The 26,502-nt window shown below is 42.8% G+C and overlaps 1 protein-coding gene and 1 non-coding gene across 2 annotated transcripts in view; both read left to right on the top strand.

Moving 5' to 3' along the window:
• The window catches only part of SLC2A13 (solute carrier family 2 member 13), a 481,564-nt gene that overhangs the window by 72,842 nt on the left and 382,220 nt on the right, over nucleotides 1-26,502 (top strand). The window contains exon 3 of the mRNA XM_038766641.1: nucleotides 17,210-17,369. Within this exon, the coding sequence (XP_038622569.1) occupies nucleotides 17,210-17,369 (160 nt within the window). The remainder of the gene's footprint in view (nucleotides 1-17,209; nucleotides 17,370-26,502) is intronic.
• Nucleotides 18,447-18,584, top strand: LOC119924939. The gene has a single exon (XR_005449617.1). It is a non-coding gene; the product is annotated as a small nucleolar RNA SNORA7 (small nucleolar RNA).

Genomic DNA, 26,502 nt, shown 5'->3' with positions numbered 1-26,502 from the left:
TTCTTTCCAGGAAGTCAAAAACTTTGGTCTTTAGACTTCTAAGTGTTTTTCTTTGTTACTCTGTCCTGACAGCTGCTGAAAGAAAATGCAGAAATACTTAAAAAAAAACAAAAAACTTCAATAGACTTGGCACTTTAAATTGCTGTTTTTTGATATTTATATTTCAAATGATGTTTAATGACGATCATAAACTATGCTAGCTCGCTTTCTGGAAGACATGCTCCAGATATTTGAAATGACATCTTCCCCTGATTGTTTTGTTATTTATCTGGATCATTAGTTGCTACTTGCCTAAAGCAACAGTTACTCTAGGAGAAGCCCTTACTGTTCTCCAGAGTGTGATTTAAACCACCTGATTACTTCCAGGGTGTTCTGCTCAGGAAACACCTCTTGGAGGAATCTAATTTATTGTGCAGTTTGAAATGTCAGTAGCACATGACTTCTTGACAAGCTTATTGTTGATTACAATTTCAACCTACTTATAAAAATGGAAGTAAAATATTGTCAATCTAAACCATAAATATTGACATTGGTAATGTGTTAGTCACTTTCAGAGTAAGTGTGACTGTGTGTTTGTCTATTAAGTCATATTAACTGCTTACAGTGTGCAGAGCACTGTATTAAGCACTTGAGAAAGTACAGTGCAGCAATAAACAGCAACAATCCCTGCCCACAACGAGCTCACAGTCTGCGGGGGAAGACAGACATCAATATAAATTTTAAAAAAATTACAGATATGTACGTAAGTGCTTTGGGGTGGGGCGAGAGAGGAAGAGCAAAGGGAGGAAGTCAGGGCGACGCAGAAGGGAGTGGGAGATGAGGAAAAGTGGGGATTAGTCTGGGAAAGCCTCTTGGAGGAGATAAGCCTTCAGTAAGGCACTGAAGTGGGGGAGAGTAATTGTCTGTCGGATTTGAGGAAGGAGGTTGTTCCAGGCCAGAGGCAGGACGTGGGCAAGGGGTCGGCCATGAGGCAGGTGAGATGGAGGCCAGTGAGAAGGTTAGCACTAGAGGCTGGGGTGTAGGAGAGAAGCGAGGTGAGATAGGAAGGGGCGATGTGATGGACTACTTTAAGGCCAAAGGTGAGGAGTTTTTGTTTGAATGGAGGTGAATTGGCAGCCACCGGAAATTTTTGAGGAGGGGGGGTGACATGTGCTGAACGTTTCTGTAGAAAGATAATCCGGGCAGCAGAGTGAAGTATGGACTGGAATGGGGAGAGGCAGGAGATTGGGAGGTCAGCAAGGAGGCCTATGCAGTAATCAAGGCGGGATAGGATGAGTGACTGTATTAACATGGTAATTGTTAATGTTAACAAGCGCTCAATAAATACGATTGATTGATTGATTGATTGATTGATGGTAGCATTTTGGATGGAGAGGATAGGGTGGATTTTAGTGATGCATGTATATATGTATATTTGTGAATGTTTATGTCCACGGGAAGCAGCATGCCTCAGTGGAAAGAACCCGGGCTTTGGAGTCAGAAATCATGGGTTCAAATCCCGGCTCCACCACTTGTCAGCTGTGTGACTTTGGGCATGTCACTTAACTTCTCTGTGCCTCAGTTATCTCATCTGGAAAATGGGGATTAAGCCTGTGAGCCCCCCGTGGGACAACTTGATTACCTTGTATCTACCCCAGTGCTTAGAACAGTGCTTTGCACGTAATAAGCGCTTAATAAATGCCATTATTATTATTATCATTATTATTATTATTATGTCCAAATACTGTAATTCATTTGTCCATAATTTTGGAGAAATGTTTAGTAATAATAATATGTGGTATTTGATACGTGCTTACTATGTGTCAGGCACTGTACTGAGTGGTGGGGTAGATATAAACTAATCAGTTGGACAGAGTCCCTGCTCCAAATGGGGCTCACACTCTTTATCCCCATTTTACAGATGAGGTAACTGAGGCAGAGAGAAGTGAAGTGATTTGCCCAAGGTCATACAGCAGAAAAGTGGCGGAGCTGGGATTATAACCCAGTTCCTTCTGACTCCTAGGCCCAGGCTAATCAGTCAGCATACCAGCACACAAATATTTTATATAAAATTGGATGTTGGGTTCTGATTTTCAGGAATTTCTTATCTCAGAGAATGCATTTCGCTTAGCGAATCATGTATCAACTAATTTTACAATTTAATATTCATTTAATTATTGTCATGGTCTTTATTAAGTGTATGCCAAGTGCTGTATCAGACACTGGGGTAATTACATAATCCGATCAGATATAGTCCCTGTTCATCATGGGGCTCACACTTGTAGGGCTAGAGAGAGCTTTGAGAACATCTTCTATATATTCCTCAGGAGTTTTTGACCAAAAAACATCTTTCTTCCTTATTCCTCTGATGGCCATTAATAAGATAGGGTACTATCTTAAGCAGCGTGGCTCAGTGGAAAGTGCCCGGGCTTTGGAGTCAGAGGCCATGGGTTCAAATCCCGGCCCTGCCAATTGCCAGCTGTGTGACTTTGGGCAAGTCACTTAACTTCTCTGTGCCTCAGTTACCTCATCTGTAAAATGGGGATTAAGACTGTGAGCCCCTAGTGGGACAACCTGATCACCTTGTAACCTCCCCAGAACTTAGAACAGTGCTTTGCACATAGTAAGCACTTAATAAATGCTATCATTATTATTATTATGTCTCTTTATCTCTTTACAACTTAGTGGGTGAAAAAGCAACAAATCTAGATTTCCCCTAGCTAAATCTTCCATGAGCTTTCCTCTCTAGTTTAGTTGTTCATTATATCCACCTTCGCTGTTGTTATCTCAGAGTACAAAGAATAACGGGAGCTTGGTATGGGCAGGGAACATCATCATAATAAAAATAATAATAACTATAATATTTGTTAAGCGCTTACTATGTGCCAAGCACTGTTCTAACCGCTGGGGTAGATACAAGGTAATCAGGTGGTCCCACGTGTGGCTCACAGTCTTCATCCCCATTTTACACATGAGGTAACTGAGGCACAGAGACGTAATAATAATAATAATTCTGGTATTTAATAGTAATAATAATGATGGCATTTATTAAGCGCCTACTATGTGCAAAGCACTGTTCTAAGCTCTGGGGAGGTTATAAGGTCATCTAAAACTCAACATGTCCAAGACTGAAGTCCTTATCTTCCCTCCCAAACCCTGCCCTCTCCCTGACTTTCCCATCACTGTAGACAGCACCACCATCCTTCCCGTCCCACAACCTTGGTGTCATCCTCGACTCTGCTCTCTCGTTCACCCCTCATATCCAGTCTACCAGAGAGTGGTAGACCGTCAGATATGAAGGGAAAGGGAGTTCCAGTCCTGAGTGAGGTTTGGGAAGGAGTTGGTGGTGCGATAGATGGGGGTAAGCTCGTGTGGGCAGGGAATGTATCTGTACTATTGTTACATTGTACTCTCCCAAGCACTTAGTACAGTGCTCTGCACACAGTAAGCATTCAATAAATATGACCAGTTGATTGATTGAGGAGATCAAGGTACAGAGAGTGGTGCTGTCTTTTTGATAGTATTTAAGCGCTTACTGTGTGCCAGGCACTGTACTAAGCGCTAAGGTAGACACAAGCTAATCAGGTCAGACACAGTTCTTTTTCCACCGCCTTAATCCCCATTTTACAGATGAGGTGACGGAGGCCCAAAGAAGTTTAGTGACTTTCCCCAGGTCACACAGCAGACAAGTGGCAGTGCTGGGATTAGAATCAGGTTCTTTTGATTCCCAGGACCGTGCTCTGTCCATTAGGCTGCACTGCTTCTCTGTGCCTCAGTCTTCTCACCTGTAAAATGGGGATTGAGTACCTGTTTCTCTCTCCCTTTTTAACTGTGATCTAAATGTGGAAGAGAGACTGCCTCCAATCTGATTAGTTTACATCAATCAATCTGTCATTTATTGAACGCTTACTGTGTGCAGAGCATTATACTAAGCAGTTGGGAGAGTACATTTCCTGCCCACAACGAGCTTACAGTCTAGAAGGGGAGACAGACATTGATATAAATTTTGGATATGTACATAAGGGCTGTGGGGCTGAGGGAAAGTTGAATAAAGGGTGCAAATTCAAGTGTAAGGGGATGCAGAAGTAAGTGAGAGAAGAGGAAATGAAGGCTTTTTCAGGGAAGGCCTCTTGGAGGAGATGTGCTTTTAATAAGGTTTTGAGGGTGGGGAGAGTGATTGTCAGATATTAAGAGCTTGTAAGCTTATAACATGATAGAATTGATAGAGAAGCAGCAAGGTCTAGTGGAAAGAGCACCGTTCTGGGAGACAGAGGACCTGAGTTCTAATCACCATTCTTCCAGTTGCTTGCTGTGTGACCTTGGACAAGCCTACCCCTGGGCTTAGTACAGTGCTTGACACATAGTACGTTCTTCCTTCTTCCCTCTTCTCCTTTCTCCTTCGTCCCTCTTCCCTGATTCCCCCTCCCTCATTCCTTTTCCATCCTCCCTCTTTCCTCCTCTCTTCTCCTTCCTTCCTCTTTGCTCCTCCCCCCCCCCCCCCACCCCCCGAGCTTCAGTTTTCATTTCCACTCTTGGAGGGGAGGCCATCCTAAACAGTAGATAAAGATGGTTAGAGGAGGCCCAGTAATCTTCCTGCATGCTCCCTGTATGTCCGAAATTAGTGCAGGAATTCAAGCCCCCACCGCCATTTTACATTTCCTTTCCTCTTCCCCATTGCCCCAGCCCTACCTCCTTCCCCTCCCCACAGTACCTGTATATATATTTGTACAGATTTATTATTCTATTTATTTTACTTGTACATATTTACTATTCTATTTATTTTGTTAATGATGTGCATCTAGCTTTATTTCTATTTATTCTGATGACTTGACACCTGTCCACATATTTTGTTGTCTGTCTCCCCCTTCTAGACTGTGAGCCCGTTGTTGGGTAGGGACCATCTCTATATGTTGCCAACTTGTACTTCCCAAGCGCTTAGTACAGTGCTCTGCACATAGTAAGTGCTCACTAAATACGAGTGAATGAATGAATTAATTTCCTTTCTTCAGGACATCTCTACATGATTGACCCACCAGAAAATCAAATTCAACAGGTCTAGAACTGAACTTCTTATTTTCTGTTACAAATCCTCTCCAATTTTCACAGCACATTTCAAACCACCACCATCCACCATCTTTCAAGCCCTTATCCTCAACAGTAGGCTTTGACTTCCTCTCTTTCTATTTCATAGTATCTCTTTCTATTTTCATATTCATTCTGTTGCCAATTCATTCATTCATTCATTCATTCATTCAATTATATTTATTGAGCACTTACTGTGTGCAAAGCACTGTACTAAGAGCTTGGGAAGTACAAGTTGGCAACATATAGAGAAGCAGCGTGGCTTAGTGGAAAGAGCCCGATCTTTGGAGTTAGAGGTCATGGGTTCAAATCCCGGCTCTGCCAACTGTCAGCTGTGTGACTTTGGGCACGTCACATCACTTCTCTGGGCCTCAGTTACCTCATCTGTAAAATAGGGATTAAAACTGTGAGCCCCTCGTGGGACAACCTGATCACCTTGTAACCTCCCCAGCGCTTAGAACAGTGCTTTGCACATAGTAAGCGCTTAACAAATACCATTATTTATTATTATTATTATTATTATTATTATTATTATTATTATTATTATATAGAGACGGTCCCTACCCAACAGCAGGCTCACAGTCTTCCAACTGGTTGGTTCTTTCACCACGAAATTTCTGGAATCCAGGCCTTTTGCTGTAGCCAATCAACCTCTACAGTGGACTAGGCATTTGTCATACCCCAGCTTGACTACTATCAGTCTCATCACTGATCACGTTTAGACTGTGAGCCCAATGTTGGGTAGGGACTGTCTCTATATGTTGCCAACTTGTACTTCCCAAGCGCTTAGTACAGTGCTCTGCACATAGTAAGCGCTCAATAAATATGATTGATTGATTTCCCTGCCTCCAGTCTCTCCCCTCTTCTGTCTGTACGTAATTCTGTTGCCCAGATCATTTTTATAAAGTAACATTCTCCTCATCAATCAATAGTATTGACTGAGTGCTTTTTGTGTGGACTAAGTTGTACTAAGTTCCTGGGAGAGTACAGTATAATAGAGTTGGTAGACATGTTGCCTACCTACAGTGAGCTTACACACTGAGAAGCCATGTGCCCTAGTGGATAGAGCACGGGCTTGGAAGTCAGAAGGACCTGGGTTCTAAATCCGGCCTTGCCACTTGTCTGCTGTGTGACCTTGGGTAAGTCACTTCACTTCTCTGTGCCTCAATTCCCTCATCCTTAAAATGGGGATAAAGACTGTGATCCCTTTGTGGAATAGGAACTGTATCCAACCCTAAGATCTTGTATCTATCGCAGCGCTTAAATCAGTGCCTGACACATAGTAAGCACTTAAAAAATACCATTATTATTATTATTCGATGTGAGATCTCAAAAATAGTTAGTTGGTTGCCCCTTCCTCTCCCCATCGAGCAGAAACTCCTGAACATTGGTTTAAAGGCTTTTGACCAGCAACCTTCCTCTTCCTTGTTCCCTCACTTCTCCTACTACACCTTTTCATTCATTCATTCATTCATTCAATTGTATTTATTGAGTGCTTACTGTGTGCAGAGCACTGTACTAAGTGCTTGGGAAGTACAAGTTGGCAACATATAGAGACGGTCCCTACCCAACTGGTTCCTCTCTAGCTGACTGCTCATCCGCATCGAGCAGAAACTCCTGAACATTGGTTTTAAAGCTTTTGACCAGCAATCTTCCTCTTCCTTATTCCCTCACTTCTACTCCCACTCAGCTCGAACTCTTTGTTTCTCTCTAGCTGACTGCTCCCAGTGCCTTATAACCTATCTCCTGTTCACACCTTCCCCTTATCTCAATAGCCATTTACAGCTGGTAGACCAGAACTTCCCCCCTTCTGATATTGCATCTCCTCCAGGAGGCCTTTCCCGTTTGATTTCTGATCTCCCTGTGTATCCCCCACTCCCCGCAACTGCCTATTCAGCACTTCCATGTCACCTAAGAGCTCGTCTCTATACTTTAATATCTATTTCCCCACTAGACTGTAGGATTCTGAAGACAGGGGACATGTATATTTGTCTCTCTAACTCTTAGAGCCGAGCCCTGTACTAAGCACTTGTAATCATATTTTCAGTATCTTTAGAGTGTCTGTGTGCAGAGCACTATGTACTGGTGCTCAATAAATTCATTCATTCATTCAATCATATTTATTGAGTGCTTACTACTACTACTACTACTAATGTTGGTATTTGTTAAGCGCTTACTATGTGCCAAGCAGTGTTCTAAGCACTGGGGTAGATACAAGGTAATCAGGTTGTCCCACGTGGGGCTCACAATCTTAATCCTTGTTTTCCAGGTGAGGTAACTGAGGCACAGAGAAGTTAAGTGACTTGCCCAAAGTCACACAGGTGATAAGTGGCAGAGGCGGGATTAGAACCCAGCCCGCACCCTCCACTCATCAATCGTATTTATTTACGCACCCTCCACTCTTCTGCCGCTAATGTCCTCACCATGCCTCGTTCTCGCCTGTCCCACCATCGACCCCCATCGACCCCCGGCCCATGTCATCCCCCTGGCCTGGAATGCCCTCCCTCCCCACATCTGCCAAGCTAGCTGTCTTCCTCCCTTCAAGGCCCTACTGAGAGCTCACCTCCTCCAGGAGGCCTTCCCAGACTGAGCCCCCTCCTTCCTCTCCCCCTCCTCCCCCTCCATCCCCCCCACCTTACCTCCTTCCCTTCCCCACAGCACCTGTATATATGTATATATGTTTGTATGTATTTATTACTCTATTTATTTATTTTACTTGTACATATTTATTCTACTTATTTTATTTTGTTAATATGTTTTGTTATCTGTCTCCCCCTTCTAGACTGTGAGCCCACTGTTGGATAGGGACTGTCTCTATATGTTGCCAACTTGTACTTCCCAAGCGCTTAGTACAGTGCTCTGCACACAGTAAGTGCTCAATAAATACGATTGAACGAATGAATGAATGAACCCACGACCTTTGACTCCCAATCCCGTGCTCTTTCCACTAATCCAAGCTACTTACTGTATGCAGTGCACTGTACTAAGCGCTTGGGAAGTACAAGTAGGCAACATAAATTTCACTGATTGGTTAAGGATCGAGTGCTTCCTTAAAGTGAGTCAGCCAACCAGCACCTAGGATAAAGGGGGATTAAAAAAAATTATGATAGCCGACTAAAGGTGTTTATATATTAAAATGTTGTTGAAAAGTTTTCTAATATTAATAATTATTGTGGCATTTTTTAAGTACTTACTATGTGCCAGGCACCGTACTCAGTGCTGGGGTAGATACAAGCTAATCGGGTTGGACACAGTCCCTGTCCCACATGGGGCTCACAGTCATAAGCCCCATTTTTCAGATGAGGTAACTAATCCAGTAACGGGTGTAGAGAACTCAGATTTTGGGGATTATTAGGTGTGGGCTGCTCCCTCTTGAACTGTTATTGACCATTATTGAATTTTTCCTCTGCATACTTTTAAAATCAAGCCCTTAATATGAAGTTTAGTAAAACTTAAACTGAAGCTATTCAGCAAGGAACAGACCTTAGGCAACAGACCCAAGATATATAAAATGCTTGTGGGCAGGGATTGTGTCTATTAAATTGTTATTTGTACTCTCCAAAGTGCTTAGTACCATGTCCTGAACACAGTAAGCACTCAATAAATACAATTGATTGACTTTAAGCTCATTGTGGGCAGGGAATGTGTCATATTCATTCATTCAATGGTAATTATTGAGTGTTTACTGTGTGCAGAGCACTGTACTAAGTGCTTGGAAAGTACAGTTCGGCTACAGAGACAATCCCTGCTCAGCAACTGGCTCACAGTCTAGACAGTCTAGTCTAGTCTCACAGTACAGACCCACTTCAGTCTATACTTCACTCTGCTGCCCAGATTATCTTTGTACAGAAACGCTCTGGGCATGTTACTCCCCTCTTCAAAAATCTCCAGTGGCTGCCTGTCAACCACGAATTAAGCAAAAGCTCCTCACTCTCGGCTTCAAGGCTGTCCATCACCTCGCCCCCTCCTACCTCACCTCCCTTCTCTCCTTCTCCAGCCCAGGCTGCACCCTCTGCTCCTCTGCCGCTAACCTCCTCACCGTGCCTCGTTCTCGCTCGTCCCGCCGTCAACCCCCGGCCCACGTCCTTCCCCTGGCCTGGAATGCCCTCCCTCCCCACATCCACCAAGCTAGCTTTCTTCCTCCCTTCAAAGCCCTATTGAGAGCTGTCCTCCTCCCCATCCCCCCTCCCTACCTCCTTCCCCTCCCCACAGCACTTGCATATAGTTGTACAGATTTATTACTCTATTTATTTTACTTGTACATATTTACTAGTCTATTAATTTTGTTAATGATGTGCATATAGTTATAATTCTATTTGTTCTGACGATTTTGACATCTGTCTACATGTTTTGTTTTGTTGTCTGTCTCCCCCTTCTAGACTGTGAGCCCATTGTTGGGTCGGGACCATCTCCATATGTTGCTGACCTGTACTTCCTAAGTGCTTAGTACAGTGCTCTGCCCACAATAAGTGCTCAATAAATCCGATTGAATGAATGAATAGAAAGGGGGAGACAGACAACAAAACGAAACAAGAAAACAGGCATCAATAGCATCAAAATAAATAAATAGAATTATATTGTTATATTGTACTCTCCCAAATGCTTAGTGCAGTGGTCTGTACACAGTAAAGTGCTCAATAAATACCATTCATTGACTGACTGACTGGTAAACTCACTACTTTATGGACGTTAGTTTTGGGACATGTGGGTAGTGATTTCCCCCCCTGGCAGCAGGCGATTCTAGGAAATCTGTTGCACCTTAGGGTTTGAGATGTGTTTTCCTGACTACACTTCATGGGTCAAACTTTGTGTTCATTTTTCAATTAAGTAGACGACACTGTCTACTAAGCAATATGGCCTAATGGATAAAGCACAGTTCTGGGAGTTAGAAGGACTTGGGTTCTAATCCCAGTTTCACCGTGTCTGCTCTGTGACCTTGGGCAAGTCACTTTATTTTTCTGAGCCTCAATTACCTCATCTGTAAAATGGAAATGACTCTGTGAAACCTATTGCGGGACAGGGACTATATCCAACTTCATTATCTTGTATCTTCCCCAGTGCTTAGAACAGGGTCTGGCACGTAGTAAGCGCTTACAAATACCATTATTATTATATTTGAGTCTTCTTAGCTAGATTTTGTGAATTGCCCTTTTCCACCTAACGTTTTATGTTCATTCTTAGTATATTCATACTTTAGTTCATTTTGGAATCTATCATCAGGAATTGTCAAAGGCCGTTTTCATTACTTTAATTATTCTATGTGAACTTGGTTTATTCTGAATATCCATTTATACCGCACATGAATAATACAATCTAATTTGCATGGCTTTTATTGGACTTTTCATTTGGTTATGTAACTTATTCAAACGCTCATCACAGAGGGGGGGAAAATCCCATGTGCTGTTCTTAGAACAGTTAAGCAGTTCAACAAGCCATTAATTGGCTCCTCCTTCCCTGGGAAGTACCAGGTTGGCCTGGATCACAGCATTGTTAAAATCCACACTTTCCTCTCCATCCAAACTGCTAGCACGTTGATCCAAACACTCTGTCCTGCCTTGACTACTGCATCAACATCCTCACTGACCTACCTGCCTTATTCAATAATATTTATTGAGCGTTTACTGTGTGTACAGCAGTGTACTAAGCACTTGGGAGAGTACAGTACAACAGTGATGATGATGATGATATTTAAGTGCTTACTATGTGCCAAGCATTGTTCTAAGAGCCGGAGGGAGGACGAGGTAATCGGGTTGTCCCATGTGGGGCTCACAATCTTGATCCCCATTTGACAGACGAGGTAACTGAAGCACAGAGAAGTTAAGTGACTTGCCCAGCGTCAAACTAGCTGACAAGTAGTGGAGCCGTGATTAAAACCCATGACCTCTGACTCCCAAGCCAGTGCTTTTTCCATTGAGCCATGCTAAACAGACATTCCCTGCCCACCATGAGCTTACAGTCTAGAGGGGAGCTTACAGTATCCTGTCTCTCCCCATTCCTGTCCATACTTCACTCTGCTGCCTGGATCGTTTTTCTATAAAAATGTTCAGTCCATGTTTTCCACGTGCTTAGAACAGTGCTTTGCACATAGTAAATGCTTAATAAATGCCATTAAAATAAAATAAACTTACAGTGGTTGCTCATCCAGCTCCACATCAAAGGGACTGTCTCTATGTGTTGCCGACTTGTACTTCCCAAGCGCTTAGTACAGTGCTCTGCGCACAGTAAGTGCTCACTAAATACGATTGATTGATTGATTTAAAGCACTCAATCATCTTGCCCCTCTTCTCTTACCTTGGTGATTTCCTACCACAGCCCAGCACTCTCACTTCACTCCTCTAATGCCAACCTACTCAATGTACCTTGACCTCATCTGTCTCACCACCGACCCTTCGCCCACATCCTCTCTCCCACCTTTCAAATCCTTATTAAAATCACGTCTCCTCCATAGAGGCCTTCCCTGACTAAGCCCTCATTTCCCTTCCTCCGTCTTCCTCTGCATTGCCCTTTCTCTGGGTTTTGCACCCTTTATTCACCCCACCTCAGCCCTACAACATTTATATATCTAGCCGTAATTAATTTTAATTCTTGTCTCCCCCTTTAGACTGTAGGCTCAGCGTGGCTCAGTGGAAAGAGCATGGGCTTTGGAGTCCGAGGTCAGCGGTTCAAATCCCGGCTCTGCCAATTGCCAGCTGTGTGATTTTGGGCAAGTCACTTCACTGTAAGCACTTAGTACAGTGCTCTGCACACAGTAAGAGCTCAATAAATACGATTGATTGATTGATTCTCTGGGCCTCAGTTCCCTCATCTGTAAAATGGGGATGAAAACTGCGAGCCCCCCCGTGGGACAACCTGATCACCTTGTAACCTCCCCAGTGCTTTGCACACAGTAAGCGCTTAATAAATGCTATTATTATTATGGGTAGAGAATGTCTACCAACTCTGCTATATCATTATTTTGCGCTGTCCCAAGCACTTAGTTCAGTGCTCTGCACACAGTAAGCACTCAAGCAGTAATGATTGATTGATTGATTGATTTACTGGCCCCACTCAACCAGTTCTATGAGTAGCCCCATGGCTGCAGTCACTAGCCCAGGCCTCTCTGCAGCAAAATATGCTGTGGGCCCCAATTTTACCCATTGGTTCATACACATCAATCATAACTTGTCGTTACCTTGTCATTACCATAGGAAGAAGCATGGTATAGTGGATAGAGCACTAGCCTAGGAGTTGGAAGTCCATGAGTTCTAATCCAGGCTCCACCGCTTGTCTGCTCTGTGGCCTTGGGCAAGTCACTTCACTTTTCTGGGCCTCAGTTCCCTCATCTGGAAAATGGGGATTGAGACTCTGAATCCTATGTGGGACAGGGACTGTGTCCAACCCGATTTGCTTGTATGATGATAATAATTATCAGAATAAAGCACTTAACAAAGGATATAATCATTATTTTTATCATTACCTGCCACATGGCATCAATGTGTGGTTAAAAGCCATCAAACCTTGACTTCTGTAGCCCAATGTAGCTTCAGTGTGTAATCGACTAAGGCTGGCCTGTGCCCATACAGCTCATATTCCTGGGTTGTGGCCGGGCAAAATAAAGCTCACCTCCTCCAAGAGGCCTTCCCAGACTGAGCCCCTTTTCCTCTGCCCTTCCTCCCCTCCCCTCCCCATCATCCCTACTCCCTCCCTCTGCTCTACCCCCTTCTCCACCCCACAGCACATGTGTACATTTGTACATATTTATTATTCTATTTATTTTATTAATGATATGTATATATTTAGAATTCTGTTTATCTCTTTTGATGTTATTGTTGCTATTGTTTTGTTGTCTGTCTCCCCCTTCTAGACTGTGAGCCCATTGTTGGGTAGGGATTGTCTCATGTCTGTTGCTGAATTGTATATTCCAAGCTTTTACTACAGTGCTCTGCACACAGTAAATGTTCAGTAAATACGATTGAATGAATGAATGAATAAAGCTGCCCTCTCGTGAATGAATGAGTGATTGAATAAGCTAGGCATGCAAATTGGGGCATTATTTCAGTGTAAAGTCTTTTCCACTCCGTTCTCTAAGCAAAACCTTAGCCCATGCATTCTGACTAGGCAGCCAGAGAGTGCCTGATCTATTTCTGCAATAATCTCAGCCTTTGCATTCCGTGGTTGACATTCCTCCTCACGAAGGTATTAATAGGGTATTGATTTTGGACCATTTCTCTTTTTGAGGGTCTTTGGGGACCATGGTGACTGAAGATGATGCAGGGTTAGCATAACATCCTGCTTGGCTATTTTCATGCTTGCTGGGAGACTAGTCAGTCAATTTATGCTATTTATTCACTCATTCATTCAGTCATAATTCATTGAGTGCTTACTGTATGCAGAGCACTGTACAAAGAGTTTGGGAGAGTACAATATGGCAATAAATACACACATTCCCATAGAGAATAATCTGGAATTTTGAGAAATCACAAGGGTCCTTTGCTGAGGATTATAGAAACTGTCCAACATTGGCTGGAGAATGGATTATTTTGCCTATTTTTATAACAGCAGGGCAGGATTCCTGAGACAAAGCCATGCAAGAAACATAATTTTTTTTACTAACAGTACTAAGATTTTACAGATTGAGTTATATTATATTATATAGATTATGAGTTTTGCATGGAAAGCCCCAAACTGCATATGAGGACATTTTATGATCAGTTACATTTATTGAGCACCTACTGAGTACTGAGCACTGTATTAAGAGTTTGCGAATATGAAAGAGGCTTGGCACATTTTCCTCTTTCTAGGAGCTGATAATTTAATAGGGAGGAGAGACAGACAAGAAATATTATTTACAAATATTTGGGGTAAGAGGACGATCCAGGATATAATAGGAAGTAGTACTGCCATATTGGGATAAAGTTGCTGAATAAATATTGGAATATAAAAATAAATGCATGTAGGTTGAGGCTTTGAGGATAGGCTTTGTACTTCCCAAGTGCTTAGTACAGTGCTCTGCACACAGTAAGCACTCAGTAAATATGATTGAATGAATGAATGAAATCTGTAAGTACTAAATCTGTAAGTACTAAGTACTAAGTACTAACCAGTGTATTGTAAAATAATAAAATTAATAAAAGTAGTATTTGTTAAGCTCTTACTATATGTTGAGTACTGGCACACATAAGACAATCATGTGAATCACAAGGGGTTCACAATCCAAGTAGGAGGGAGAATGGGTATTGAGTCCCCATATTGCAGATGTGGACTGAGGCACAGAGAAGTGAAGTAACTTGCCCAAGGTCACACAGCAGACAAGTGGCGGAGCCAGGGTTAGGCTTCAGGTTCTCTGAATCCCAGGCCTGTGCTATTTCCACGAGGCCACACTGCTTCTCTAATTAAAGGAGGCTTCCATGATCAGCCCACGGATTTTGTGGATTCTTAAAATAATATAGGAAGGGCTCATCCATTAAAATGGTAGTTAGTCCCTGTGGAAGTTGATTGCTATGGAGGAAATAAGCGAGGGATATTCTTGAGCACAGCCCTAAATTCGTGCACACCACTTGACAGTTTAAAAATGATTGAACAATGATTCAATAAGCATTCTTAGCATGAATAATTTCCCATTTCCACCACTGCTTGATTTTATTTCTGTGTATGGATAAAAATGAACACTAATTACGTTCCACTCCAAACAGATTTTCCACATTTTCAGAGTCTTTATTATAACATTATATTTGTCTGAGCTCTGAAGTTGTAAGACACAACTCATCTTGCAGTGGCCCGGTAGAATTGATTATGTGATAAAAACCTGGGTACATTTCTCTTTGATTTTGAGTTTTTCCTCTTCTGCACAGCTGTCTCTGGACACCCCAATTTTGCCTCTCTTCTTGAAGTAACCTAATAGCGTTAGCTATTTGAAATTCTTTAGGAAGCGGAGGAAGTTTTTCCTCTTGATTTTTTTTCAATCAATCAGTTGTATTTAATCAGTCATCAAACAGACACTCCTTACCATTGGCTTTAAAGCCCTCTATCACCTTGCCCCCTCTTACCGTACTTTACTGCTCTCTTACTACAACCCAAAGCATGCACTTTGGTCCTCTAATGCCTACCTACTCACTGTTCCTTGATTTCATCTATCTCACCCCTGACCTCTTGCCCACATCCTATCTCTGCCCTGGAACGTCTTCCCTCTTCATAGCCGACAGTCACCCTCCCTATCTTCAAAGATTATCGAAGGCACCTCTCCTCCAAGAGGCGTTCCCTGACTGTGCCTTCCTTTTCTCTTCATCATCATCATCAATCGTATTTATTGAGCGCTTACTGTGTGCAGAGCACTGTACTGAGCACTTGGGAAGTACAAATTGGCAACATATAGAGACAGTCCCTACCCAACAGTGGGCTCACAGTCTAAAAGGGGGAGACAAAACCAAACATACTACAAAATAAAATAGAATAGATATGTACAAGTAAAATAAATAGAGTAATAAATATGTACAAACATATATACATATATACAGGTGCTGTGGGGAAGGGAAGGAGGTAAGATGGGGGGATGGAGAGGGGGACGAGGGGGAGAGGAAGGAAGGGGCTCAGTCTGGGAAGGCCTCCTGGAGGAGGTGAGCTCTCAGTAGGGCCTTGAAGGGAGGAAGAGAGCTAGCTTGGCGGATGGGCAGAGGGAGGGCATTCCAGGCCCGGGGGATGATGTGGGCCGGGGGTCGACGGTGGGACAGGCGAGAACGAGGTACGGTGAGGAGATTAGCGGCAGAGGAGCGGAGGGTGCGGGCTGGGCTGGAGAAGGAGAGAAGGGAGGTGAGGTAGGAGGGGGCGAGGTGATGGACAGCCTCGAAGCCCAGGGTGAGGAGTTTCTCCCACTCCCTTCTGTGTCACTCTTGCACTTGGATTTGTTCCATTTATGTACTCTTCCCTCAGTCCCACAGCACCTATGTGTACACATCGAGAAGCAGCGTGGCTCAATGGAAAGAGCACAGGCTTTGGAGTCAGAGGTCATGGGTTTAAATCTCGGCTCCACCAATTGTCAGCTGTGTGACTTTTGGCAAGTCACTTAACATCTCTATGCCTCAGTTACCTCATCTGTAAAATGGGGATTAAGACTGTGAGCCTCCCATGGGACAACCTGATCACCTTGTAACTTCCTCAGCGCTTTGAACAATGCTTTGCACATAGTAAGCACTTAATAAATGCCATTATCATCATCAATCAATCAATCGTATTTATTGAGAGCTTACTATGTGCAGAGCATCATCATCCTCGTTAGTCCCCATTTCCCCCTCCCCATCCCCCCCCGCCCTACCTCCTTCCCCTCCCCACAGCACCTGTATATTTGTTTGTACAGATTTATTACTCTATTTTACTTGTACATATTTACTATTCTACTTATTTTATTTTGTTAATATGTTTTGTTTTGTTGTCTGTCTCCTCCTTCTAGACTGTGAGCCTGCTGTTGGGTAGGGACCGTCTCTAAATGTTGCCAACTTGTACTTCCCAAGCGCTTAGTACAGTGCTCTGCACACAGTAAGCGCTCAATAAATACGATTGAATGAATGAATGAATCTGTAATTTGTGTATTTATATTTATGTGTCTACAGCCGTCTAGGCTGTAAGCTCGTTTTGGGCTGAGAATGTGTCCATTTATTGTCAAATTGTACTTTCCTAAGTGCTTAGTTCAGTGCTCTGCACAGAGTAAGCAGCGCTCAATCAATAAATAGGATTGACTGGCTGAGGCAGGGAATGTCTACCAACTCTATTGTACTCTTCCAAATACTTAATACAGTGCTCTGCATACAGTTATTGCTCAATAAATACAATAGATTAAGGGATTGGTGTTTATCGAGCACTTATTGTGTGCAGAGCAGTGTATTAAACCAGTCAGTCAATTGTATTGAGCACTTACTGTGTGCAGAGCACTGTACTAAGCCCTTGGGACACATTCCCTGCCCGCAACAAGCTTCACTGTTAAACACTTGGGAGAGTCCAATATAACAGAGTTGATAGACACGTTCCCTGCCCACAACGAGCTTACAGTCTAGATGTTTTTGCTAACAAAATGTCGGAAACCAAACCACAGGATCTATGTGGATTGCCGGGTTTAAAGATTTTGAACTGGCACGTGTATGAATGTCCACGTGTTTATTTGTCATCGCTTCCTTTGTAGGTATAGCTTCCATGACAGTCCCCGTGTACATCGCTGAGGTGGCTCCACCCCATTTGCGAGGCAGATTAGTAACCATCAACACCCTCTTCATCACCGGAGGGCAGTTCTTCGCCAGCGTTGTTGATGGAGCCTTCAGTTATCTCCCAAAGGACGGGTGGAGGTCGGTAAATCATTCTGCTTTTCAAAAATGGTTACGTTTGAAATCGTGCTTTGGGGCGAAGGGTCAGAGGGACAAAGGGAAGTTTGCAAAATAGCAGAAGAACTGCTTATAACCAATGCAGGGGTATTTCTGACAGAGTTAGACTCGAGATGACAAAAACCAAGGGGAAATATCCGTGGTTGGTAAGAGCTGAAAGGGAACAAATAGCTGATATTTTCTTTAGTGAAGCAGCTGTTGTTTAGGGGTGATATGTACAATTTTTAGCATTTGGATGACATTTCTCTCAGTGCAAATGGGCTTTGCAGTATATTGTTCGATGAGTAAAATAATAAATACGCATAGAGGGCTATGAATAATGTAAAGGACTGACATGCTCTTATGAACTGTTTAGAATTCTGAAGATTGGATCTCACATAAAATCTATGTGTATGCCTGGGGAAATAGTCCTTAATGACATTGTGAGATACATTCATACATCAGATCAATCAATAAGTCAGTCATTTACTGATGCCTACTGTGTGCAGAGCACTGTACTAAGCGCATAGGAGAGTACAGTATAACCGAATTGATAGACATCTCCCTGTCTCCACGTTTAGATAGACCCAAATTTACAGTCTAGACATGGATAGAGACATCAATATAAATGCATATTATATATTATTATTACTATTAATAATAATAATGATAATAATAATAATAATGGTATTTGTTAAGCTCTTACTATGTGTCAGGCTCTGTACTAAGAGCTGGGGTGGATACAAGCAAATCATGTTGAACACAGTCCTCTGTTTCACGTGGGGCTGAGGGAGGAGTGAATAAAGGGTGCGAATCCAAGTGCAAGGGGGGGATGCAGGAGGGAATGGGAAAAGAGGAAATGAGTGCCAAGTTGGGGAAGCTCTCTTGAAGAGGCTGTGCCTTCAGTAAGGCTTTGAAGATGGTGAAAGTGATCATTTGTCAGATATGAAGATGGAGGGCATTCCATCTGGGGAGTATTTATCTGATTATAAATGACTTCATGATCATCATCTTCCTTCCTGTCTTCATGAACAGCACTTATTGAGTGTCTGCTGTTTGCTACCCCTCTCAGGGTCGCACCTGGAGAGTTTCCAGAACTCTACCGCTCTCGGCTGTGGGAGGGAGAGTCAAGCAGAGGCATACCCATTCCATTCCTAGCTTGGGCAGTGGTTATCGAGTGGAAGGCAATCTGCTACAAGTCAAAACTCACCTGTGCTGGGCAGAAGAAGCATGGGAGAGAGTTGAGGGTGGAAACTCAAATTTACCGTGCAGAAGAAAGCAGTGGTCTACCACTTCTGTATTTTTACCAAGAAAACTCTGTGGATATACTACCAGAATGATGGCAGATGGAGAGCGGGGTGTTTTGAGAGAGATGTGTCCATGGAGTCGCAATGGGTCGGAGATGACTTGACAGCATAAGATGAAACTTTAGGCTAAGCCCTGAATTAGCTGCTTAATTAACGGAGTGACTTGTCCTCGATCCTGTCAAATTGTAAATTCGCATAAATCCGTCAATCGATGGAATTTATTGAGCACATAATGTGTGCAGAGCACTGTGTTAAGAGCTTGGGACCATGTGCAGCAATGAAGATGGTGGACATGAAGCCTCCTGACAAGGATCCTACAGTTTAGAGGAAGAGACGGACAGTGCTCTGGGGCTGAGGGTAGGGGAGATGTTGGAGTACAGCTTCTTATACGAAAGTGCTTTGGGGCTGAGGGTGGGATGAATATCAAGTGCTCAAAGGATATAGTGAATATTAAGTGCTGTGTTAAGAGCTTGGGAACATGCGCAGCAATGAAGATGGTGGACTTGAAGCCTCCTAACAAGGATCCTACAGTTTAGAGGAAGAAGCGGACATTAAAATGGATTCCAGATAAGGGAGATGTTGGAGTACAGCGTCTTATACGAAACTGCTCTGGGACTGAGGGTAGGGGAGATGTTGAAGTACAACGTCTTATACGAAAGTGCTTTGGGGCTGAGGGTGGGATGAATATCAAGTGCTCAAGGGATATAGTGAATATCAAGTGCTCAAGGGATATGATAATAATAATAATAATTTTGGTTTTAAGCGCTTACTATGTGCCAAGCACTGTTCTAAGCGCTGGGGGGATACAAGGTGATCAGGTTGTCCCACATGGGGCTCAAAGTCTTCATCCCCATTTTACAGATGAGGGAACTGAGGCCCAGAGAAGTGAAGTGACTTGCCCAAAGTCACACAGCTAAGCGGTGGAGCCAGGATTAGAACCCATGACCTCTGACTCCGAAGCCCGGGCTGTTTCCACTGAGCCACGCTGCTTCTCCAAATGCATAGATGAGGGCAGAAGGAAGGGTGAATAGAGCAAATGAGTGCTTACTCAGGGATGGCCTTTAGGAGGAAGTGTGATTTTTAGAAAGTTAACTTTGATCCCATCAATATCCACTTTCTGTTTAGTTTCTAATCCAAGAATAATTCCAACAGCAAGTAAATCATATTGATCTGTCAGTTTTGGAAAGAAACCACATGGACTTCTACACAAAATCTTAACAAGGGCATATATTTTAAGTAATTTTTCAAGTTATTTTTTATGGTATTTAAGTGCTTACTCTGTGCCAGGTACTGTACTAAGCACTGGAGTAGATACAAGATAATCAGGTTGACAAAGTCCCCGTCACCCACAGGGGGCTCACAGTCTTAGTCCCCATTTTACAGACTCACCATTTTAATTCAATAAATTGTATTTATTGAGTGCTTACTATGTGCATAGCACTGTGAGCACCGAGAAGTTGAGGGACTTGCCCAAGATCACACAGCAGACAAGTGGCGGAGCTGATATTACAATGCTGGTACTCTGACTCTCAGACGTCTGCCATTTCCCCTAGGCCATGCTGATTACTTAGCATCCCTACTTTTGAATTAGCCATAAAAAAATTTGGTATTTGTTAAGCTCTTACTATGTGCGTAGCACTGTTCTAAGCGCTAGGGAGAATACAAGGTGAGCAGGTTGGCCCATGTGGGGCTTACAATCTTTATACCCATTTTACAGATGAGGTAACTAGGGCACAGAGAAGTTAAATGACTTTCCCAAAGTCACACAGCTGACAAGTGGCAGAGCTGGGATTTGAACCCATGACCTCTGACTCCCAAGCTCGTGCTCTTTCCACTGAGCCACACTGATTGTTAAGGTTATCCCAACTGTACAATCAGCACAGATCCTCAGGCATCTGGCCTCAAGGAAATTAAACTTTAGCAGAAAAGGAATATGGTTCCAGGCAAGTAGGAATTTGAATAAAAGTCAGCCCATTGGAATTGTCCTTCCTTCAAGCTGTTGACACTCCTTACAGTTAGTCGTGCTGTCATATGAGTAGCATGGGTGGAGTAAGCTAGTTTTGGCTAGGGAAGGGTTCTACAAACCTGTTAGAACTCTCCCAAGTACTTTAGAACAGGGCTCTGCATACAGTAGGGGCTCAGTAAATCAATCAATCAATCAATCGTATTTATTGAGCACTTACTATGTGCAGAACACTGTACTAAGCGCTTGGGAAGTACAAATTGGCATCACATAGAGACAGTCCCTACCCAACAGTGGGCTCACAGTCTAAAAGGGGGAGACAGAGAACAGAACCAAACATACCAACAAAATAAAATAAGTAGGATAGTAGTAGTATAATAGTAGTAATAAGTAGTAAATAAGTAGTAAATGCCATTGATTGATTGATTGATTAGCCCAGAAGTCATTTCAGCTTTCCCTGACAGCCTGAGGGAGCAGTGAGGTGATAAAGGAATGAAAGTGGCATGGCGCTTCCTCCCTAGTAAAAACCTCCCAGTCTCCTGACTGGAAGTTTTCTCCTCATTTAGGAACGGGTAATCTGACACTGGGAACTGGAAAGATCAATGGCAAGTTTGGGGAGCTCTGCATTTTACGGGCTACCCTTTTTGACTTTGTTACATGACTGAGATGATCTCAAACTCCTTTCTGAGTATTTAGATTCTTTCATTTTTGTATTGATTTTTGCAGTTTACCATTTTAGCGTCAGTTGAAGATAAGGGCCTATTTTCTCATTCTCTTTCTTTTCCTTCTTTGCATAGGGACAGGGAATAATGCTCATGGAGTGTTTGAGGAGCAGAAATTCCACAGTCTTCCATTCTCACCCTAATTCCACAAAGACTCAAATCCCACCATGGTCCCGTCACAGCTGCCCAGGAGTTGGGAAGTTCTTTCTTCTGTCATCTCTAGACTGTAAGCTCACTGAAGGCAGGGAACGTGCGTACCTACTGTGTTGTATTGTGCTCTTCCTAGTAGATTAGTTCAGTGTTCTGCACACAGTAAATGCTTAATAAATAACAATGATTGATTCATCAGGCCTTCCCCAGTTAAGCACTTTTTTCCCTGGCTTCTTCTCCCTTCTATTTTATCTTAAGTCAGTCAAATATATTTATTGAGAGCTTACCGTGTGTAGAGCACCATACCAAGTGCTTGGGAGAGTACAATGTAACAGTATACTGTATACATTCCCTGTCCATAACGAGTTTACATTCTAGAGGGGAAGACAGAAATGAATATAATCAATCAATCAATTGTATTTATTGAGCGCTTACTGTGTGCAGAGCACTGTACTAAGCGCTTGGGAAGTACAAGTTGGCAACATATAGAGACAGTCCCTACCCAACAGTGGGCTCACAGTCTAAAAGGGGGAGACAGATATTAATATAAATAAATGACAGATACGTACACAAGTGCTGTGGGACTGAGAGGGGAGATGAATAAAGGGAGCAAGTCAAGTGACACAAGGGAGTGGGAGAAGAGGAAAGGAGGGCTTAATTAGGGAAGGCCTCTTGGTGAAGATGTGACTTAAATAAGGATTTGAAAAGGGGAAGAGTAATTGTCTGTCGGATATGAGGGGGTAGAGCGTTCCAGACCAGAGGCAGGGCGTGAACGAGAGGTCAGTGGTGAGACAGACGAGACTGAGGTACAGTGAGAAGGTTAGCATTAAAGGAGCGAAGTGTACAAGCTGGGTTGTAGTAAGACAGTAGCGAGGAGGTACAAGGGGGCAAGGTGATTGAGTGCTTTAAAGCAGATAGTAAGGAGTTTTTGTTTGATGCAGAAGTGGATGGGTAACCACTGGAGTTTTTGAGGAGTGGGTTGACATGTCCTGAACGTTTTTGTAGAAAAATGATCAGGGCAGCAGAATGAGGTATGGACTGGAATGGGGAGAGAAAGGAGACTGGAAGGTCAGCAAGGGGGCTGATGCAGTAATCGAGATGACATAGGATGAGTGACTGGATTAATGTGGTAGCAGTTTGGATGGAGAAGAGAGTGTGGATTTTAGCAGTGTTGTGAAGGTTGAGCTGACAGCATTTAATGATGAATTGAATATGTAGGTTGGATTATGTGACCTTTGGGAATTTGATATTCTCCCCACCCTTGTTCCCCTAGCTCTTATAAACATATCAATAAAATATATAAGTAATATAAAATATTACTGTCTTTTTTCCCCCACTACACTATAATCTCACTGTGGCCAGGGAATGTGTCTGTCAACTCTGTTGTACTGTGTTTTCCCAAGTACTTAGAACAGCGGTCTGCCCACAGTAAGTGCTCAATAAATACCGTTGATTGATTGACTGATCCTGAGCTTCCTGTTTTGTTAGTGCTATGTCAGCAAGGGTGGTTTGGTCATGTTGATTTTCAAATATATGAATTAAGAACCTATACTCATTTATTCATTCAAATGTATTTATTGAGGGTTTTCTGTGTGCAAAGCACTATTCTAAGCATTTGGGAGAGTACAGTGCAATACAATACAACCTATATGAAGAGTTCCCCAGAGCTGTACTAAGTAAATGAAGTTACACAGTCAGAATCCTGCCTCACAGGCTTCTAAACCTTATGAGAGCCATCCCCAAAGAGCCCTGCTGTTCTTTTTAAAATTGTGGAATGTTGTTCAGTCGTTTTCTGTAATGCTCATTTTTCCATTGTGTGTCAGAAATATTACCTTCACTTTTCCAGTGAGCAAAGATCCTTAGAGTCTGGGCTGTACTGCACACTAACTAGTGACTTTGTATTGGTCATTTAAATAATTTGCTAATGTCAGATTTGCCCCAAGGTTATGTTCATAAACCAAAGGACCTTTCCACATGAGCAGTGATTTTTGTTGTTCAGGTTCTTTTTCTTTGTCATTACCATTACTGAAAATTCACTAAACGCTTCTGCAGGTAACCTTACTATTTGTCTTCATATGTCTTATAATAATAATAATAATGATGGCATTTATTAAGTGCTTACTATGTGCAAAGCACTGTTCCAAGCGCTGGGGAGGTTACAAGGTGATCAGGTTGTTGCACGTGGGGCTCACAGTCTCCATTTTACAGATGAGGTAACCGAGGCACAGAGAAGTTAAGTGACTTGCTCAAAGTCACACAGCTGAAAAGTGGCAGAGCTGGGATTTGAACCCATGACCTCTGACTCCAAAGCCCGTGCTCTTTCCACTGAGCCACGCTGCTTCCCCAAGATAAGCATTGTCTTTTGTGCAATGCTTGATCATTATTACTTTTTTTTACTTGGAGAATTTCCAACTGAACACATCAGTTTATAACTTTGGCAGCTAGGGCACTGACCTTCTATTTATTTCAGTTTTTATAAACATCTCCCTTGTATCATTAATCAGGGACAGTGTTTCACATAACATAGAATATAATGTGTTATTCAGACCCACCAAACCACAATCTGGGCACAGTTTTAGTCACCTAATATTTCGGATGGCAAGTTGGAAATTTATTTTACTTGTACATATCTATTCTATTTATTTTGTTAGTATGTTTGGTTTTGTTCTCTGTCTCCCCCTTTTAGACTGTGAGCCCACTATTGGGTAGGGACTGTCTCTATATGTTGCCAACTTGTACTTCCCAAGCACTTAGTACAGTGCTCTGCACACAGTAAGCGCTCAATAAATACGATTGATGATGATGATGATGATGATGATACTTGAAAGAGGTCGTAGACTATATCAGGTGATCTGGTCCTCGTGAACCCAATCAGTGGTATTTACTGAGCACTTAACATGGGCAGAACACGTGCTAGGTTCTTGCGAGAGTACAATACAATAGAGCTAGTAGACACATTCCCTGCCTACAATGAGCTTCCAGTTTAGAGGAGGAGACAGACATTAATATCAATCAGTTATGGAAATGTACGTAAGTGACATAGGGCTGAGGATGGGGTGGATACCAAATACTCAGAGGGGACAGATCTAAGTGCATAGGTAATGCAAAAAGAAGAGGGAGTCAGGAAGAGAGAGCGTAATTGGGGAATGCTTGTTGGAGAAGATGTGATCATGATTAAAACTTTGAAGGTGGGGAGAGTTGTGGTGTGGCGAATGTGGAAGGGGAGGGAGGATATGGGAAGGGGCCTGCTGGTGAGCTAGATGAGATGGAGGCACAGTGAGAAAGCTAGTGCTAGAGGAGAAAAGTGTGTGGTTTGGGATGTAGTAGGAGATCATTGAGGTAAGGTGGGAAGGAGGGAGCTGACTGGCTGCTTTAAAGCCAAAGGTAAGGTGTTTCTGTGTGTTGCAGCGGTGGATGAGCTATCACTGGGGGGTTCTGAAGGAATGGGGAGACATGGACTACATTTATTTTTATTTTTATTTTTATTTTTTTTTTAATCCGGGCAGCAAAGTATGGACTGGAGTGGAGAGAAATGGGAGGCAGGAAGGTCAGCAAGGAGATAGGTGCACTAATCCAGGCAGCATAGGATACGTGAATGGATCAGTCAACGTAGTAGATGTTTGGATGGAGAGGAAAGGACAGATTTAGTGATGTTGCGAAGGTAGAACCCACAGGATTGGGTGACTGATTGAATATGTGGATTGTATGAGAGAAATGAGTTGTTATATGGTACTCTCCCAAGCGCTTATTATGATGCTTTACACACAGTAAGCGCTCAATAAATACGATTGAATGAGTGAATGAGTTGAGGATAATTCCAAGGTTACAGGCTGGTGAGATAGGGAGGATAGTGGTATTGTGTACAGTGACAGGTTGAACAGGGTTTGGTTGGGAAGATGAGTTCTGTTTTGATATATAATAAGAAACGATCAAGGCTGCTTAAAGGAATAAGAATACAATGCCAAGAAATTTAAGGGAGAGAGTTGCAAATACTTATATGGCCATTATTGTTTTTTCATTACCCTTACTTCTTTATACTATCCTCATATAGTTCAATATCATGAATTTGGACTTTTTTACTATGTGGCATTTTCTAAATGTTATATCTGCAAACACTTTAATGTTTTGTTGATATTACATTGTTTTTGCACTTTTAAATTAAATGTCAGGAACATAATTTACCACAGAGAATTGTAAAATGTTCCAACGTTTTAGACAGAAAACTCAACTGCTTGTTAAGGTTCCTTGAGTTTTCAATCTAGTCCAGATCTACATTGTTCCCTTCCTCCGACACCAAAAGCCTCTTTATGCTCGTCTCCTAACATTTTCTATAATTCACTTCCCAAATCCTTCCTTTCCCTGGCCCCAAATGCCCCCACTTGGAGTGGGTAAAATTTTCCTTTCCGCACCATTCCTTTCTCGGCCCCTATGTTCTGAGGCTGTTCCTTGTGGGAGTGGTTCTGTCTCATGCCTGGGAAATGAGCGTCAGGTCTCTGCTTTCCTGCCTCGCTGGGATTGGAGCTGATCCAAAACCTCAAGAAGGAATTTCTGCAAAAAAAGAAGAAAGTTTGCGTAAGGGACTACTGCCAACCTTGCCTTCCAACTTGGGGCATTAGGTGACAAAGAAAGGATGGCATTGAAGTTCTACCTTCAAAAACTTCATTTGTCCTTAAAACCAGGTCCCCTTCTTAGAGTTTGGAAGGGAATCAATGGTACCAGTCAGTCAGGCAGTCATATTTATTGAGCACTTACTGTGTGCAGAGCACTGTACCAAGCACTTGGAAGAGTACAGTACAACAGAAAACTCACATTCCCTGCTCTCAATGAGCTTACCATGTACAGGGTGAAACAGACATTAATATACATTAATAAATTACAGATAAGTACATAAGTGCTGTGGGGCTGGGAGCCGGAATGAATAAAGGGGGCAAGCAGGGAGATGCAGAAGGGACTGGGAGAAGAGGAAAGGAGAGCTT

This window comes from Tachyglossus aculeatus, chromosome 2 (genome assembly GCF_015852505.1).
Source record: "Tachyglossus aculeatus isolate mTacAcu1 chromosome 2, mTacAcu1.pri, whole genome shotgun sequence".
NCBI classification, from domain to species: Eukaryota; Metazoa; Chordata; class Mammalia; order Monotremata; family Tachyglossidae; genus Tachyglossus; species Tachyglossus aculeatus.
The sequence above is the reverse complement of the archived record's forward strand: the minus strand, read 5'-3'. Positions and strand labels throughout refer to the sequence as shown.